The sequence below is a fragment of the Trachinotus anak genome, unplaced genomic scaffold, assembly GCF_046630095.1.
Source record: "Trachinotus anak isolate AG129_WGS33_773 ecotype Australia unplaced genomic scaffold, CSIRO_AGI_Tana_v1 ptg000004l, whole genome shotgun sequence".
In the NCBI taxonomy this organism is placed as follows: Eukaryota; Metazoa; Chordata; class Actinopteri; order Carangiformes; family Carangidae; genus Trachinotus; species Trachinotus anak.
The window spans coordinates 1624831-1637649 of NW_027273855.1; the positions used below are offsets into that span (position 1 = coordinate 1624831).

General features: G+C 44.3%; 1 protein-coding gene across 1 annotated transcript; it reads right to left on the minus strand.

The window, feature by feature from the left end:
- Positions 1–383: 383 nt before the first annotated feature.
- LOC139620034 (zinc finger protein PLAGL2-like) lies at positions 384–9992 on the minus strand. The gene is made up of 2 exons (XM_071475160.1): positions 9584–9992; positions 384–6696 (listed from the first exon to the last, which is right to left on the minus strand). Exon 2 carries the CDS (start codon positions 6249–6251, stop codon positions 4977–4979), a length of 1275 nt encoding a protein of 424 aa, XP_071331261.1. The 5' UTR covers positions 6252–6696; positions 9584–9992; the 3' UTR covers positions 384–4976.
- Between the last annotated feature and the right edge of the window lie 2827 nt (positions 9993–12819).

The window sequence follows — 12819 nt, forward strand, 5'->3', positions numbered from 1 at the left end:
GTTTTTTTTTTTTTTAATTTAATCGACCATACAGTGTGTTCGTCACAGGAGAAAATAATCACAGCCAACTCCCACTCGTAGTTATGTTGTGCTGCTGCATTGTTGCTACATTAGGTAAAGATGAGGGAGAAGACACCCTTATCTTAAGTCCACATTTCCTTTCACTTTAAATGTTTGTTGTGTTTACTGTGACCAAACCTCATCAGTGCCTACAGAAAAAGACATAAGACATAACTTTTGTTGATTCAATTGTTTTTATGGCCATATCTACAGCCTTTGTTTTCATTCATTCTTCATGTTTCTGTTAGCGTCTTCTGACTTTGGTTCCTCTCTGACCACCCTCCCACTCGTCACCTCCATCACAGTAAAACACAGGGACACAGTGGAAATCTAAAGATGTATTTATTTTGTATTACTTTATGTTCAGATAATTAGAAAATGACAACTCCTTTTCTTTTCACCGTGTTCTAGTCTATTATGTGATAATACAAACACCTAAAGCAAAACATGTCTAAATTAAAGTTGATGAAACCTGCATCGTGGCGGTTCTCCCAGCTGACCTAAATGCAGGAGACTCGACAGTCCTGACTGATCATTGTGTGAACCTGTGTCCTCCACCGTGCTCCGCCTCTCCACGTTCAGTCTGGAATGCTTCACCTTGTACAAACACACAACCCAACAGCAGACATGTACCAAACATAATAATGTAACGTTAGTGACTCAAGGTCCCCGAGTCATAGGTTCACAGGCAACATGGCCTGAATGACCTACAAAGGAGGCCTGCTATTCGTCAAAAAATCTGCTGTCTGCCCCGCCCACCCTGTGTTTGCAGTAACCTAATCAATGAGAAATTTATTTTAGGATTATGCCCTGTACATGTTGACAAGACGCATAATAAACAGCTCCTCTAAACTAAATGACACTTCTTTCAAAAATTCCAGTTTACAATGAACCAAATGACCCACCCCCCTCCTGGGGGCCCCAGAGCGTGATAATGTAGGTCTGTGACAGTACAAAAAAGGGAATATCTCAGCTGATGTTCCCTGAGCCAGATGTGTCCAGAGGCTGCAGCTCATCACCTGAGCTGAGCAACCCAGCAGCTGATCACTGATAAGACAGGGGTAGGGGGTGGGTAGGTCTACATTAACTGTTCTAAGTGTCCATCATCCCAAACTGATGTCTTCACACTGCTTCTTTTGTCTGATGAGTAAACACATTACAATGATATGTAAGACAAAAGCCGCAAACACCATCACCGGAGGAGCAGGAACCAGTGGAGAAGTGTTTCACGTGGTTCTTTAAGGAGATATATGCAAGTTTTGCTGTTGCTACATGGCCAACATCAGCGTTAACGGCTGTTCACTTACCAGTCTAGAAGACACCTGTTGTCTCCAGATGTGGAAAGCAACATAAATGTTAACTCTTGATTTGTTTCTATTTCTATCACAATACACTGAAGTTAGCATGCTAACCAGCTAGCCCCAACCTGGTCAGCCCGTCTCATCACTCTCCAATACTGAGTCACTTAAGCGTCCATTTTGCCTTGGAGAAGAAGCTGCTCAGAGGACGTATTATAACCTCTCGTATTGAAAATACAACGATGGCGGAAGCTCTTTGTAAGTATGCTAACTTATGCTAATGTTGGCTATGGAGTGATAGCAAAACTTGCATATAGCTCCTTTAATAAAAACACATCACTGAGAAAAGGAGCATCATCACATGAGCGAAGAGGGCGCTGCTTTCAAGTGCTCAGTGTGTCCACAGTATCTCACATGCAGCTGTGGAACGAACACATTCCAGACTGAAGGGGCAGAGACACGGCATCACAACACAACACATGCGTGTGAACTGACACACAACGTAGTTCTCGTTGAGCTAGACATCATTCTGCTGTGAGCTAACCTCAGTAAAAACTATAGAGCTACAAAGTACATGTGCTTGTCCTGACAAAAATAAAACTATACACAGTCATCTTCTCTGCAGTTAGATGGACAGTCACCTGTCTCTTCTCTGAGGTAGTACATAAGTAGAAATATCATTAAAGGCAAGTACAGAGGACTATGTTTAACTCTGGAACACAAAACCAGGACTTGGCGTGTGAACCCAGTCCTTCAGAGCTCAATCTTCAACATATCCCAACCTTCAGTGGTAAAAACTGCCTAACTGGTTAAAACTATCTCTAATGATTTTTGCAGAAAGATATATGACAAGGTAGAGGTAGAAAGTTTTACTGAATTATCATGTAAATGTCTGCCACTAGATAAAGAGTTTAGATTCACAAAATCTACCTTTATAGTTTAAACCTAATGGCACAAGTAAGAGCCAAAATAACTAAAAGCAAATACAAATCACAGAAACCCACAGTTCTGCATGTCTGAGGTACAGATCAAATTCAAAATGTCATAAGTGCTTAAACCCAGTTGAGAGATTAGACACTCTTAGAGAGGCACGACAGTAGCATTTTAAGACATTGGTGCAACACTTTGAGGCTTGTTACAATCTGGTGAGAGACGTCCTTCAACATACTGTTTGTGGAATTAAGGCAGGGGAGAGAGCATCACCTGACCAACTCTCACTCCAACTATCTGACATCCAGCTGGAGGCTCCTACATCTCCTCCACACATGATCAACTTCAGGAGTGGAGCGTCTGTTACTGGAGGATGCTGGTTAGGAGCCATTAATCTTGCCAAGGAGCCGTGAATCTCGACAGACCAGCTGCTCCTCTCCTGAGCCTCTGCAGCACAGACCAGGCCAGGACAAGAGGGGCAGTCACCTTTCAGTCCCACGTACATCAGAGCCTCCTGCGATCCAGCTCCACAGCCTTGGAGAAACGGCTGTGAACTCCAGCAGTGACACCAGAAAAAGGTCAGAAACAGGAACAAGTGCTCCGGAAGGCCTTCGTAGAATGAATGCTGCATTCTACTCAAACAGAAAGTCAGAAACAGGTCACAGTTAAACCTGCTCACATCCAGTGGAACAGTCACAGGGCGCGTTCTTGAGATTTCCTTTTGCCTAAATTACAATGCCGTCCCAAATGCCCCAGGTCATGTCATGTGACCAGGGCTGCCACCTTCCACCGTGGCACATATGGAAATGGGGGCAGGGCTGGATGAACCCAACGTCAGACACATATATAATTAGATTAACATATTGCAAAGTGCTTCTATGTTCCTTACTATGACACCAGGGGTGAGTTTGACTGATGATGGCGGTGATGATGGCACACGCTACAACCAAACTGTTAAACTTCAGGTATTTATCCAGCCCTGATCCAGGACTGTCACACTAACGCCAGGCTGCAGGTAATCTAACATGCACGGAGTCGCTCACGTGTTTTTCTTTGTAGAAAGGTTACATTTCACGTGCACGTCTGCATGTTGTGTTGTTGAGATTTGGGAGGAGTGCGCGCTGGCTCCTCTGTGGCCTATGGTTACACCTTTCTCTGCACAGATCTGTGGGGACATTTTACATGCATCTTCAGAGAAGCACGACACCGAGAGTCTCTGAGTTCAGAAATGGGGACATTCAGTCATTCAGCTGGTGTTTGCTTCTTTATACTCACCAGACAGATTACCTATCGCCAGTTCATCATCTTCACTTCTCTCATGTCTCTATGTGTTTATGTGTTTTAAAGGGACAGGCAGCAGCCCTGAGGTCAGTGACATGGTTGGCACCTGCACATACCAGAGTTCTGTTCATACAGCTGCTGCATCGCTCTCTGACGCCACCTTCAGGCAGAGAGGAGCAGGACACACCAGGAGGCTGAGAGCATCGCTGCAACAGATGAGCTTTGACTGCCAGCAAGTTTAGCTTCAAACTGGTTCACCCACTGGGTTCCAGCTGCAGTTATTAGTGATCTGTATTGTGTCTCAAAAACTGAACTACGTTCAATAATACAGTAAGAACAGTGTGTGGAGTTCAAGGACATGTGGTCTCAGCAACAGTTTCCACAGCTTCACTCAGACGTCAGCAGCTTTCTGCCTCTGTGATTGACTTTGACCTTTAATGACCTACAATGTTGAAAATGAGACTTAAGTGCTTTCTAATCTATTGATGCTACATAATATAGCAAAAAAGACAAAAATTAGCTATGTAGCATTAGCGTTTGTGTTACCATGGTGATGTGACTTCAACACGAAGTCCTCCGTCACACGTTTCCGGTAAAGGACCATCAGAATCAGAGACTGACGCTCAGATCCGGTGACGTTTTGTTTAACTAGGTGTTCAGTTGACTAATAACAGATAACATATACAGGTTTACAGTATTCTCAGTGCAGTGAAGCATCACAGTTACTGTAACTGTTACTGACTGCACTCACACACAGTAACAGGTCTAAGTCTGAATAAAGGGGTAACTTTAAATTGGTTGTTTCACCTGCTGGGACACATCAGTGGGTGTGTGGCTGGATGGCTGGCTGGGAGGCTCTTCAGTGCTTTGTGGTACTTTAAGCACATATACAGACAAAGCTGCAGAGTTTGCATGTTCAACCTTCTCTTGCACATACTCACTACTTGAGTACATCCTCCAGCAGCTTCTCTCACTCTCTTTAAGGCTGTTCACGCTCCAGTCAGCCAGCTTTGGTAATGAGGGTGACTTTTTCTTAAACATGGTACAGAACTGGATAAAATATTCCCTAACGAAGCAGCATTTTCCATGAAACCTAAAACTGGATGACTCTCAGCACCTGTGAAGTGTGTTAAGTGCGTCCACTGTTGGAAACAGGTCTGACCAGAAGAGGCACTCTGTTTTGGTTGTAGTGAGACCTTCTGCATTTCCTCATGTGTTCAAGCTTCCTTTAAAATAACGAGGTAATACTGATGAGGTGATTTGTTGTGTTTAACAAAAACTACTAAGATTAGCATCAAAAGCACCAACAGGCTAAAGTTATACATCTGTTTCACAATACAGATGTTTTACCCTTTTCATGAAAAACCTATGAGCACAACAAAGGCAGTGTTTGTGGGACAGAGCTGCTCACTGCTGAAAAGCCTGATAGTAGTGAGGTAGGGAGCTGGAAGTGCTCATAGCAGGACTGCTGTACGCCTGAGGTAGTTGGCTGTGGTTGTGGGCTCCGGGGCCCTGGGGTACATGAACCTGGGGGGGCTGGAAGAAGGTGAAAGGCCCTTGGGCCTGAGAGGACAGCCCTGTGGAGGAGGATGGAGAGGAAGTGGTAGTGGTGGCGGGCGGATAGCTCATCACTAACCCTCCCATCCCCATGTGAGGGCTGTAGGGCGGCAGGCTGAAAGGCAGGAAGCCCAACAGAGGCCCGAGGTCCATGTTGGTGGAGCAGGACAGCTCGGCTGAGGAGACAGCAGGGCTGCGGCACAGCAGGTGGGGCTCGCCACCAGAACCCACGCCTTCACCCAGCACCTCCCTCTGGGGGGAGGCAGAAGTAGAGGTAGAGGAGTTGACTGCACTCAGGTGAGGTGGGGGGGCACTCTGCAGGTCCAGCAGGAAGCTGTCCACGTCGGCGCGAGGATATGAGGTAGATCCGTGCTGGTACCTGGCCATGTTGCTGTAGGACTGCTGCTGCGCAGCTGCTGGAGGCTGCAGGTGATGGTGGTGAGAGGGCTGGGGGGGCATGTGGCGACTCACACCCATACTTGAGGACAAGGAGCCCTGCATGAGGCCATGAGGATGGCCCATCCCGGGGACAGGACTGGCCATGGGGTAGGAGTTGTACATGTCCCTGGAGAAGGTCTCCATGGGCTCCTTGGAGATGGTCACAGGGCTGGGCTCCTCCTTCACTGGGCACTGCGTGGCAGGGGTTGGCGTAGCTACAGGAGTACTGGGAGCACAAGGTGGCATCAACCCTGACTCCTGGGCATGGCTCTTCTTCAAGTGGCGGGTCAGGTGGTCTCTGCGGCCAAAGCGTTGAGCACAGCGCGGGCACAGGAAATCCCGGCGCCCAGTGTGTACCACAGCATGACGTCGTACATCCTTACGTGTGTAAAAGCGGCGGTCGCACCGCTCACACGAGTACTTCCTCTCTCTCACTGGCACGGCAGCGTTAGTGTTGCCCTCTAATGGCGGAGGCCGGTCTGTATGGCCGCCCAGGTGCTCCAGCAGGGACGGCGCCCCCTCTGGGCAGGGCAGGCCTGCTGTGGCGCTGTGGGCTGCCACGAGGTGGCGTCTATAACCCAGCTGGGTGTTGTACTGCTTCCCACACTCCTGGCAGTGAAAGAGCTGCCTGACGGCTGGGTGGCTGTCCTGCTGATGGCTCTTCAGATGGTCCTGCTGGTGGAACATGGTCTAACAGAGGGAACAGTGCTGGCTCTGCTGCTGCACAGCGACTCTGGCAAAGAGCCTGAGCAGACACAGACAAGACTCATGAGTATTCTCCACAGAGCTCACCATCAGCCTACAGACCTCTGCTCGTTTGTTAACTCAGAGTGCTGGAATTAATGCTAAGTGCTGCTTGTTGACTGACTGATGGTTTCTTGTGGCGATGACTAGTGGTCTGTCCTGCCTTGCTGGGGCAAGCCTGGATCCAGCACTTGGTTTCTGTGACAGCAGGTGCCATAGCAACCCCACAAGGGCTGCGTTGATGAGGCACTTTGGAAGCTCTGACTGGATCTGTGTGTTTCCTGAGGTGAACTCTTGTGTTGGCCCACAGTCGGTTTTAGTATTCAGCGACCCTGAACGCCTCGGTCACAGCAGCTGATCACAACAGCAGCTCAGCATCTTCACAGACCTGCAGACCAGAAAACACTGTCACTCAGATGATGCCTGTTGGCTTAAATGGTGCTATAGTGGATGAGCTGACTTTACATAACAACAACAACAACAACAACAACTATGTAAGAGCAAAATATAGGCTACATCCACATTTCTACATTTTACTTTTAATACTCATCTCTTCTGCTACATTTACTCTGGCCATCCACACTACTCCAGAGTTTTCAAGCCCCTAAACTGAAACTTTTGGCATCAGTGCAGGACCCGTTTTGGTTAAAAAAAAAACTCTGGGGTTAAATGTGCATATGCATTCTTTTCATCAGAATAATAAAGGTGTGCATATGCATGTGTGCACAAGTCGCATTTCCACTCCTACAATGAGCCTTAAATTCATGAAGACGCTCCTTAATCCATTAGTTTGCAGACAAAAACACTGTTATCAGGCACAGCACAGACAAGAACGACAAAAAGAAACACAACTTCACTAATTGTTGGACGGATTACAAACAGGAGCTCATCAGTAAACTTTACTTCAATAACTCCAACTGTAAAGTCCTGATTTACTTTGAACTTCATCTTCAGGACCAGAGTCTTCATTAGGCTCCAGACAGGCGTTAAACTGTGATTAGTGAATATTAAAACAGTCTGGAAACAGTTCACAGAATGACAACGCTAAAGGACACACAAGCACAAACACAAGTATTTCCTTTATGAACTGTCAATTTGTTTTTGCTGCGTAAACAGTAAAACTTACAATTATAATAATGAATGAAGCTCTGTGAAGATAGCTGTTTTGTTTTATGCTAAATTCTGCGTCTCCTCTTTATTTTGCATTTTCACTTCACTGTATCTAACTCTAAAAAAACAATTTGTTCACATGGTGAAAAGAGTGATGAGGTGTTCACAGTCTCACCGCACATTGTGTGTTAATAAACACCAATTCATGTGCGGGAAACGGCACACACATGTTTTTTGTGTGTACACATCATTTATACTGTACATCTGGCCCCAGATATCTACTGTGTAGCTTCTCAGTCTATTTTCATCCTTTATTAGAGGATCTTTGTCCAGATTATTGAAGCCACCAACCTGTAAGATCAAAGTATGGGAAAAATGAGGACACTGTCATTCTGGGATATAATAAATACTGTACCATGAGCAGAGAGTAGTTCTAGTAAAGCTCTAGTTTAAAGGTTGTGAAGTACAAGTGACATCTACAAACTGTGCTCATGTAGACTAACGATAAAACATCAGCAGCACCGAGCAGTGCACATCAGGAATCTACTGTGATTGTCACAAAAAAGAAACAAAGAGCTATTTTAAGTTCAGTGTCAGTTTTTTTGTGTGACTCTAATACACCTTCAACACTTTGATGAAACTACAACAAAATGATTCTGCCAGATTCACCAGACCATCTCCACATGGTCCACTGCCGCCAGAATGTAAAAATGAACTTTAACCCCTGTGATTACTGAAGGTATGAAAACAACAACCTCCTGAGAAAATGTTTTATGATTTACTTCATTTCATATTAGTCATCCATATATCCCATGTGTTTCTCTACATCATGTTTTCTTTTCCTGTTGTGATCAAAGTACTTTAATTTTATGATTGTGAATAAATTCAGCGAGAGGATCCAAATCAACAATCACTACCCTCTGACATCTCACAGATACCGACTTTTATTTTGAAAGAAAAAAAGGTCTGGTCATCTCTTGAACAGCTGGAGTAATGTTTTTTTTTTGTTTGTTTTGTTTGTTTTAAATCAAAAGGGAGAAAAGAGTGAGTTTGTCGGGGAACTATTTTCATCCACATGTGGTGAACTGGTGAACATGCAAATGTTCATGGTAATGAAGCAACGTGTCAGCCAATCATTGTTGTGCTTTAAATAGCTTTTGGAAACAATGGAGTGAGCTCTGCAGCAATCAGGCTTTGATATGTACACACACAGTATTTGTCAGTAGGAGACATTCGGTCTTTGTTAACTACCTTCAATCTGACAGCTCCACTAGTTCATTTAGTGATTAATGTAATTCTCTCTGAGACAGACTTGTGATCTGGAGCGGGACAGGCTCATCACATCAGTATGTTGCTCCAGAGAGGACATCAGGCTTTCAGTGCTGTCAGGACCTGCACCACTGCTGCACCGACCCTGAGACTCTGAACAGGGCCATGCCTCACAAAGTTGTTGTAAATATCACTTTTACTTTAACAGAATCTGCATCAGACTTGTACTTCAAGCTGGTCTGTTCTTTTATTGCCTTTACTTTCACTGTCGTTTGGAGCTTAAACACACTTCTGGAGGTTTCCATGTCATTAAAGCAGAAACGCAGCAGAAAGCTACGCGGAGACTCCGGAGTGAGGTGGACGGGGCTGGTAGTGCCATCTTGTGGGTCCTCGGTATGGGTCTGCCGTTAAGCTTTTATCACCTAACTTCATTCTTTTACATGAACTCTCTACTTTAAGTGAAGCAGAAGAAGGAACATGTTCGTTGTGAAGGAGGAGAAGAGGGAGAAACTCCCGGCAGGCTGCTGCAGCTCGGCCGAGGAGACGGAGTCGGAACTGGGGGGAGCTGGTGGGCCGGGGTCGCCACCGGACCGGGGCTACATGGTACTGCTAGCTTGGCGGCGTCCACTAAATTCGGCAGCGGAGGTGAAACCGGGTTTAGTGCCCGTTAAGTGTAGTGAGTCGGACCCTGGTTTTACATCGATGGGCCCGGCCGAGCAGCGACAGCGAGGCGGGGGCCGGAGTTAGACAGGTCGTGGCGCTGGTTAAAAAACAAAAGATGAGCGGTTCACTAAGTTGTGTCGGAGTTTGTGTCGCGGGAGCTAACTCCTCTGCACCCCACCGGGCCGGGCTGGGCTCCGGCCCGGCCCGGCACACACACACGGAAAGCTACCTACCGACTGCGCCTCGGTCCCGCTCTTCGTCCGGCCTCCATTCCGTCTCCGCATCGACATTTTGGGACAAGTTTGGAAGGTGTTTACCGGAGTGCGGGCCTGGGCTGCTGGCGCCGCGCTGGAGCCGTGCATTCTGGGAGACTGACGTCACACCCCGGCTCGGAGGAACTCCAGCAGCGGTGCGGGGCTGCGGGGCGCGGGGCGCGGGGCTGCGGGAGAAACACCGGGACTGACTTTCATACACCGAGTCTTCGGGGTAGTTAGAGTTTTCCGGCGCTTTGAGACCACAGAGACCAGGGGGCACTGACATGGAGCAGGAGGCTGCACTCAGCTGATAACTTATCAATAAGTGGGAACATATTGTGCTGATCCTACATATTGTGTTTTTACTGCAAATAAACAAAACTCTGCCAACTCATATACAGTGTATGTATAAAAAATAACTGAGATATGGTGCTGAGATGATAAGGACAGTGTCCTTAAGTCCTGAGGGGGAATATGTCAGAGCCTGCACTGCTTAAAGCTGAACATTATCCCACAGGGGGGGTGTGATATTATTTAGGTGGGACTGATGCAAACGCAATCCCATTATATGTTCTTCTCAAGTTCAAAAATTCTTTATTATTATCACAGTTTTTTTATTCATATCTACATCGAGGCTCTATTCAAACTTTTAAATGTTCAGCTCAGTTAGGACATTATCAGATGTATTCAGTTGTTTCATATATTTCATACTTTGTAGGTATTTCTGACATTTCTGGCTGGACTGCAACAGCGGGGCCAGCCCAATAATATGGGACGTCCCTGACTGACTGACTGATCATATTTTCACCATTGTTCTTCTGCATTGCTGATACATGTAGAGACTTTTTTTCAAACGAGACTGGGTATAAACCTGGTACATGGCTGGACTGTGTATGGCTGCGTAGCCCTAGCTGGAGCTCAGGGCTACACAGGTTTCCCGGCTGCTCAGGAGCTGCAGGGAAGCAGAGGAGCGCTCAATACACTGAGCCTCGCCTCCATTACAGCAAAAAAACTACTTTACTACTGTCATTACTACTGAAGGAGGCAGGGGAATAACTAAACATAAGACATAACGAGCAGAAAGCTCAGGAGAGAGAGGAGTCATCGGTAACTGCTAAAGAAACTAGCAGATCTGAATAGAGCAGAAACAGCAGAGATATGTTTACTGCAGCACAGCAATAAAGTCCTGTTAACAAATTTATTAACACCTAATTCAGTAACTTTAACACAGCAAACATGAGCGACTGAGAACAAGGCTTTGTACTAAAATACTGCTATGACCAATCCACATATCAAACAGAGGGAGTTAGAAATAAAGACCTTTTCAACCCTTCTACTCATTCATACTTTCAGCTGGAAACTCCATTTAAAACTCAAAATGTTCTTGACCTTTCCTTCATTTTTGGTTGTGTTTTACTCTGAAATCCCACTCAGTTTTTACACAGTGACACTTCAGGTTTCATTAACGTTTCTGGAACGTTCCAGATTTTTACGTTAGTGTGTGTGTGGTGGGAAAATTTCTGTTTAACTCGTCCTCACGGCAACAAGTTTCACTCTACACACATCATTTTTTGTCAGAACGTTGGCAAATTTCTTTTCTTTCACGCAATGTGACGACCAAAACACGGTGACTTACAGAACCTGAACTATGAGCCTCTGAGCAACAGCAGCACCATGCAACTGCCCCACTGGCTCCAATGTGAACTGAGACCAGAAAATATGGTGGGAAACAGAGACAGGGGCATTTTTTAAATCACTGAACCTCCTGCATTTTTGACACCACGGACAAATACTTTATATCACTGCGTTCAGTCTCCTCTATCAGAAAATATAAAGCTGTAGGTGACAGGAGTTCATATTCTTTAGGTGTTTCTGTGTGTCTCACCATAATCCCCGTTTTAACCAGGTGTAACTAACCAGTTACCATCACTATGGAAACCATTAACTGCAGCTGGGCACACAAAACTGATTCAGATCAGCTGATTGGACTTGTACACACACATAAGCACACAGACACACAATCAAACAAAGGTACAAATTACCTGGTACCAGCATAAAAACAGCCCAGAGCACCAGTCAGCCATTAATCATCGTAGTTTAGCTCCAGCTGTTCCTGAAACACTGCGGTTCAGCTGCCATGGCAGTGACTAAGAGAGAGACTTACAAACCCTCTTACTTTCCCTTAAAAACTTGAATCAAACTTTAAACTGGTCATAAATGTAAGAATTTTTACACATTAATTCAACCTTTTCACAATCATACAAAGCATACATTTCCTTTAATCTCAGTTCAGGTTCTATATTTCAGGCCATTGATAAATCAGTGCAGTTTGAATTACACCGTAAACACCAATTAAGTTTTGTAAAGTCCACTCATATGTTCTAATGACATAAAAACGTGTATGTTCACTTGACACACACATCTTTTGTGAGCTTGACATAATTGTTTTATGTGATTTGATTTTTTTAGTTAAATTTAATTTAATTTATAATGTCAGATTCAGATAATATAGCCTAATTAGTTCTAAGCCAATTAACAACACATACAATGTGCATTTTGCTTAAATTGTTCAATTAACTAAAAAATAGTTGTAAAATATGCACTAAATCTTTTTATGTTTATATGACAACACAACAAAACACAAAATACAAAACTACAATTACAACAACTACTGTATCAGTAAAAAGAATAAGGATTCTCTACATGTCCTTCTAACTCCCAGTGATGTGTTTGATATGTGTGTATTATGTTTGAATGAAGAAGAGACTATAACACACTCTTTAAAGAATGTGGCAATGTCAAAATATTGTGGAACAATTTAAGAGTGATGACGATGAAACTTATTGCAGAGTAGTTGTTTCCTAAATTTAAAATGTTTTATGCTGCTATAAAAGTAAAAGAAAGAAAAAACAGATAAGTAAGTGCAAAACTTTGCCAGCTTTTTAATGTAGAGACCACAATTCCTTAAAACTAATCTAAAATTTTCTTTTTTATTTTCCTTATCATTCTGTGTCTGGCAGTCTACTTCTTTAATCATTATTTTTAATTATTTTACATCATTTTGAAATTGTGTTTTGACCAGTTTTTCTGATATATTTCATTGCTCTGTTTTGTTGTTGTATATTAATTTAAAAAAAAAATCAATAAATCAATAAATAATAAGCAGGAAGCAGAATGTCAATAATTTGATATTGACAAGTCAGTTATTTATTTGA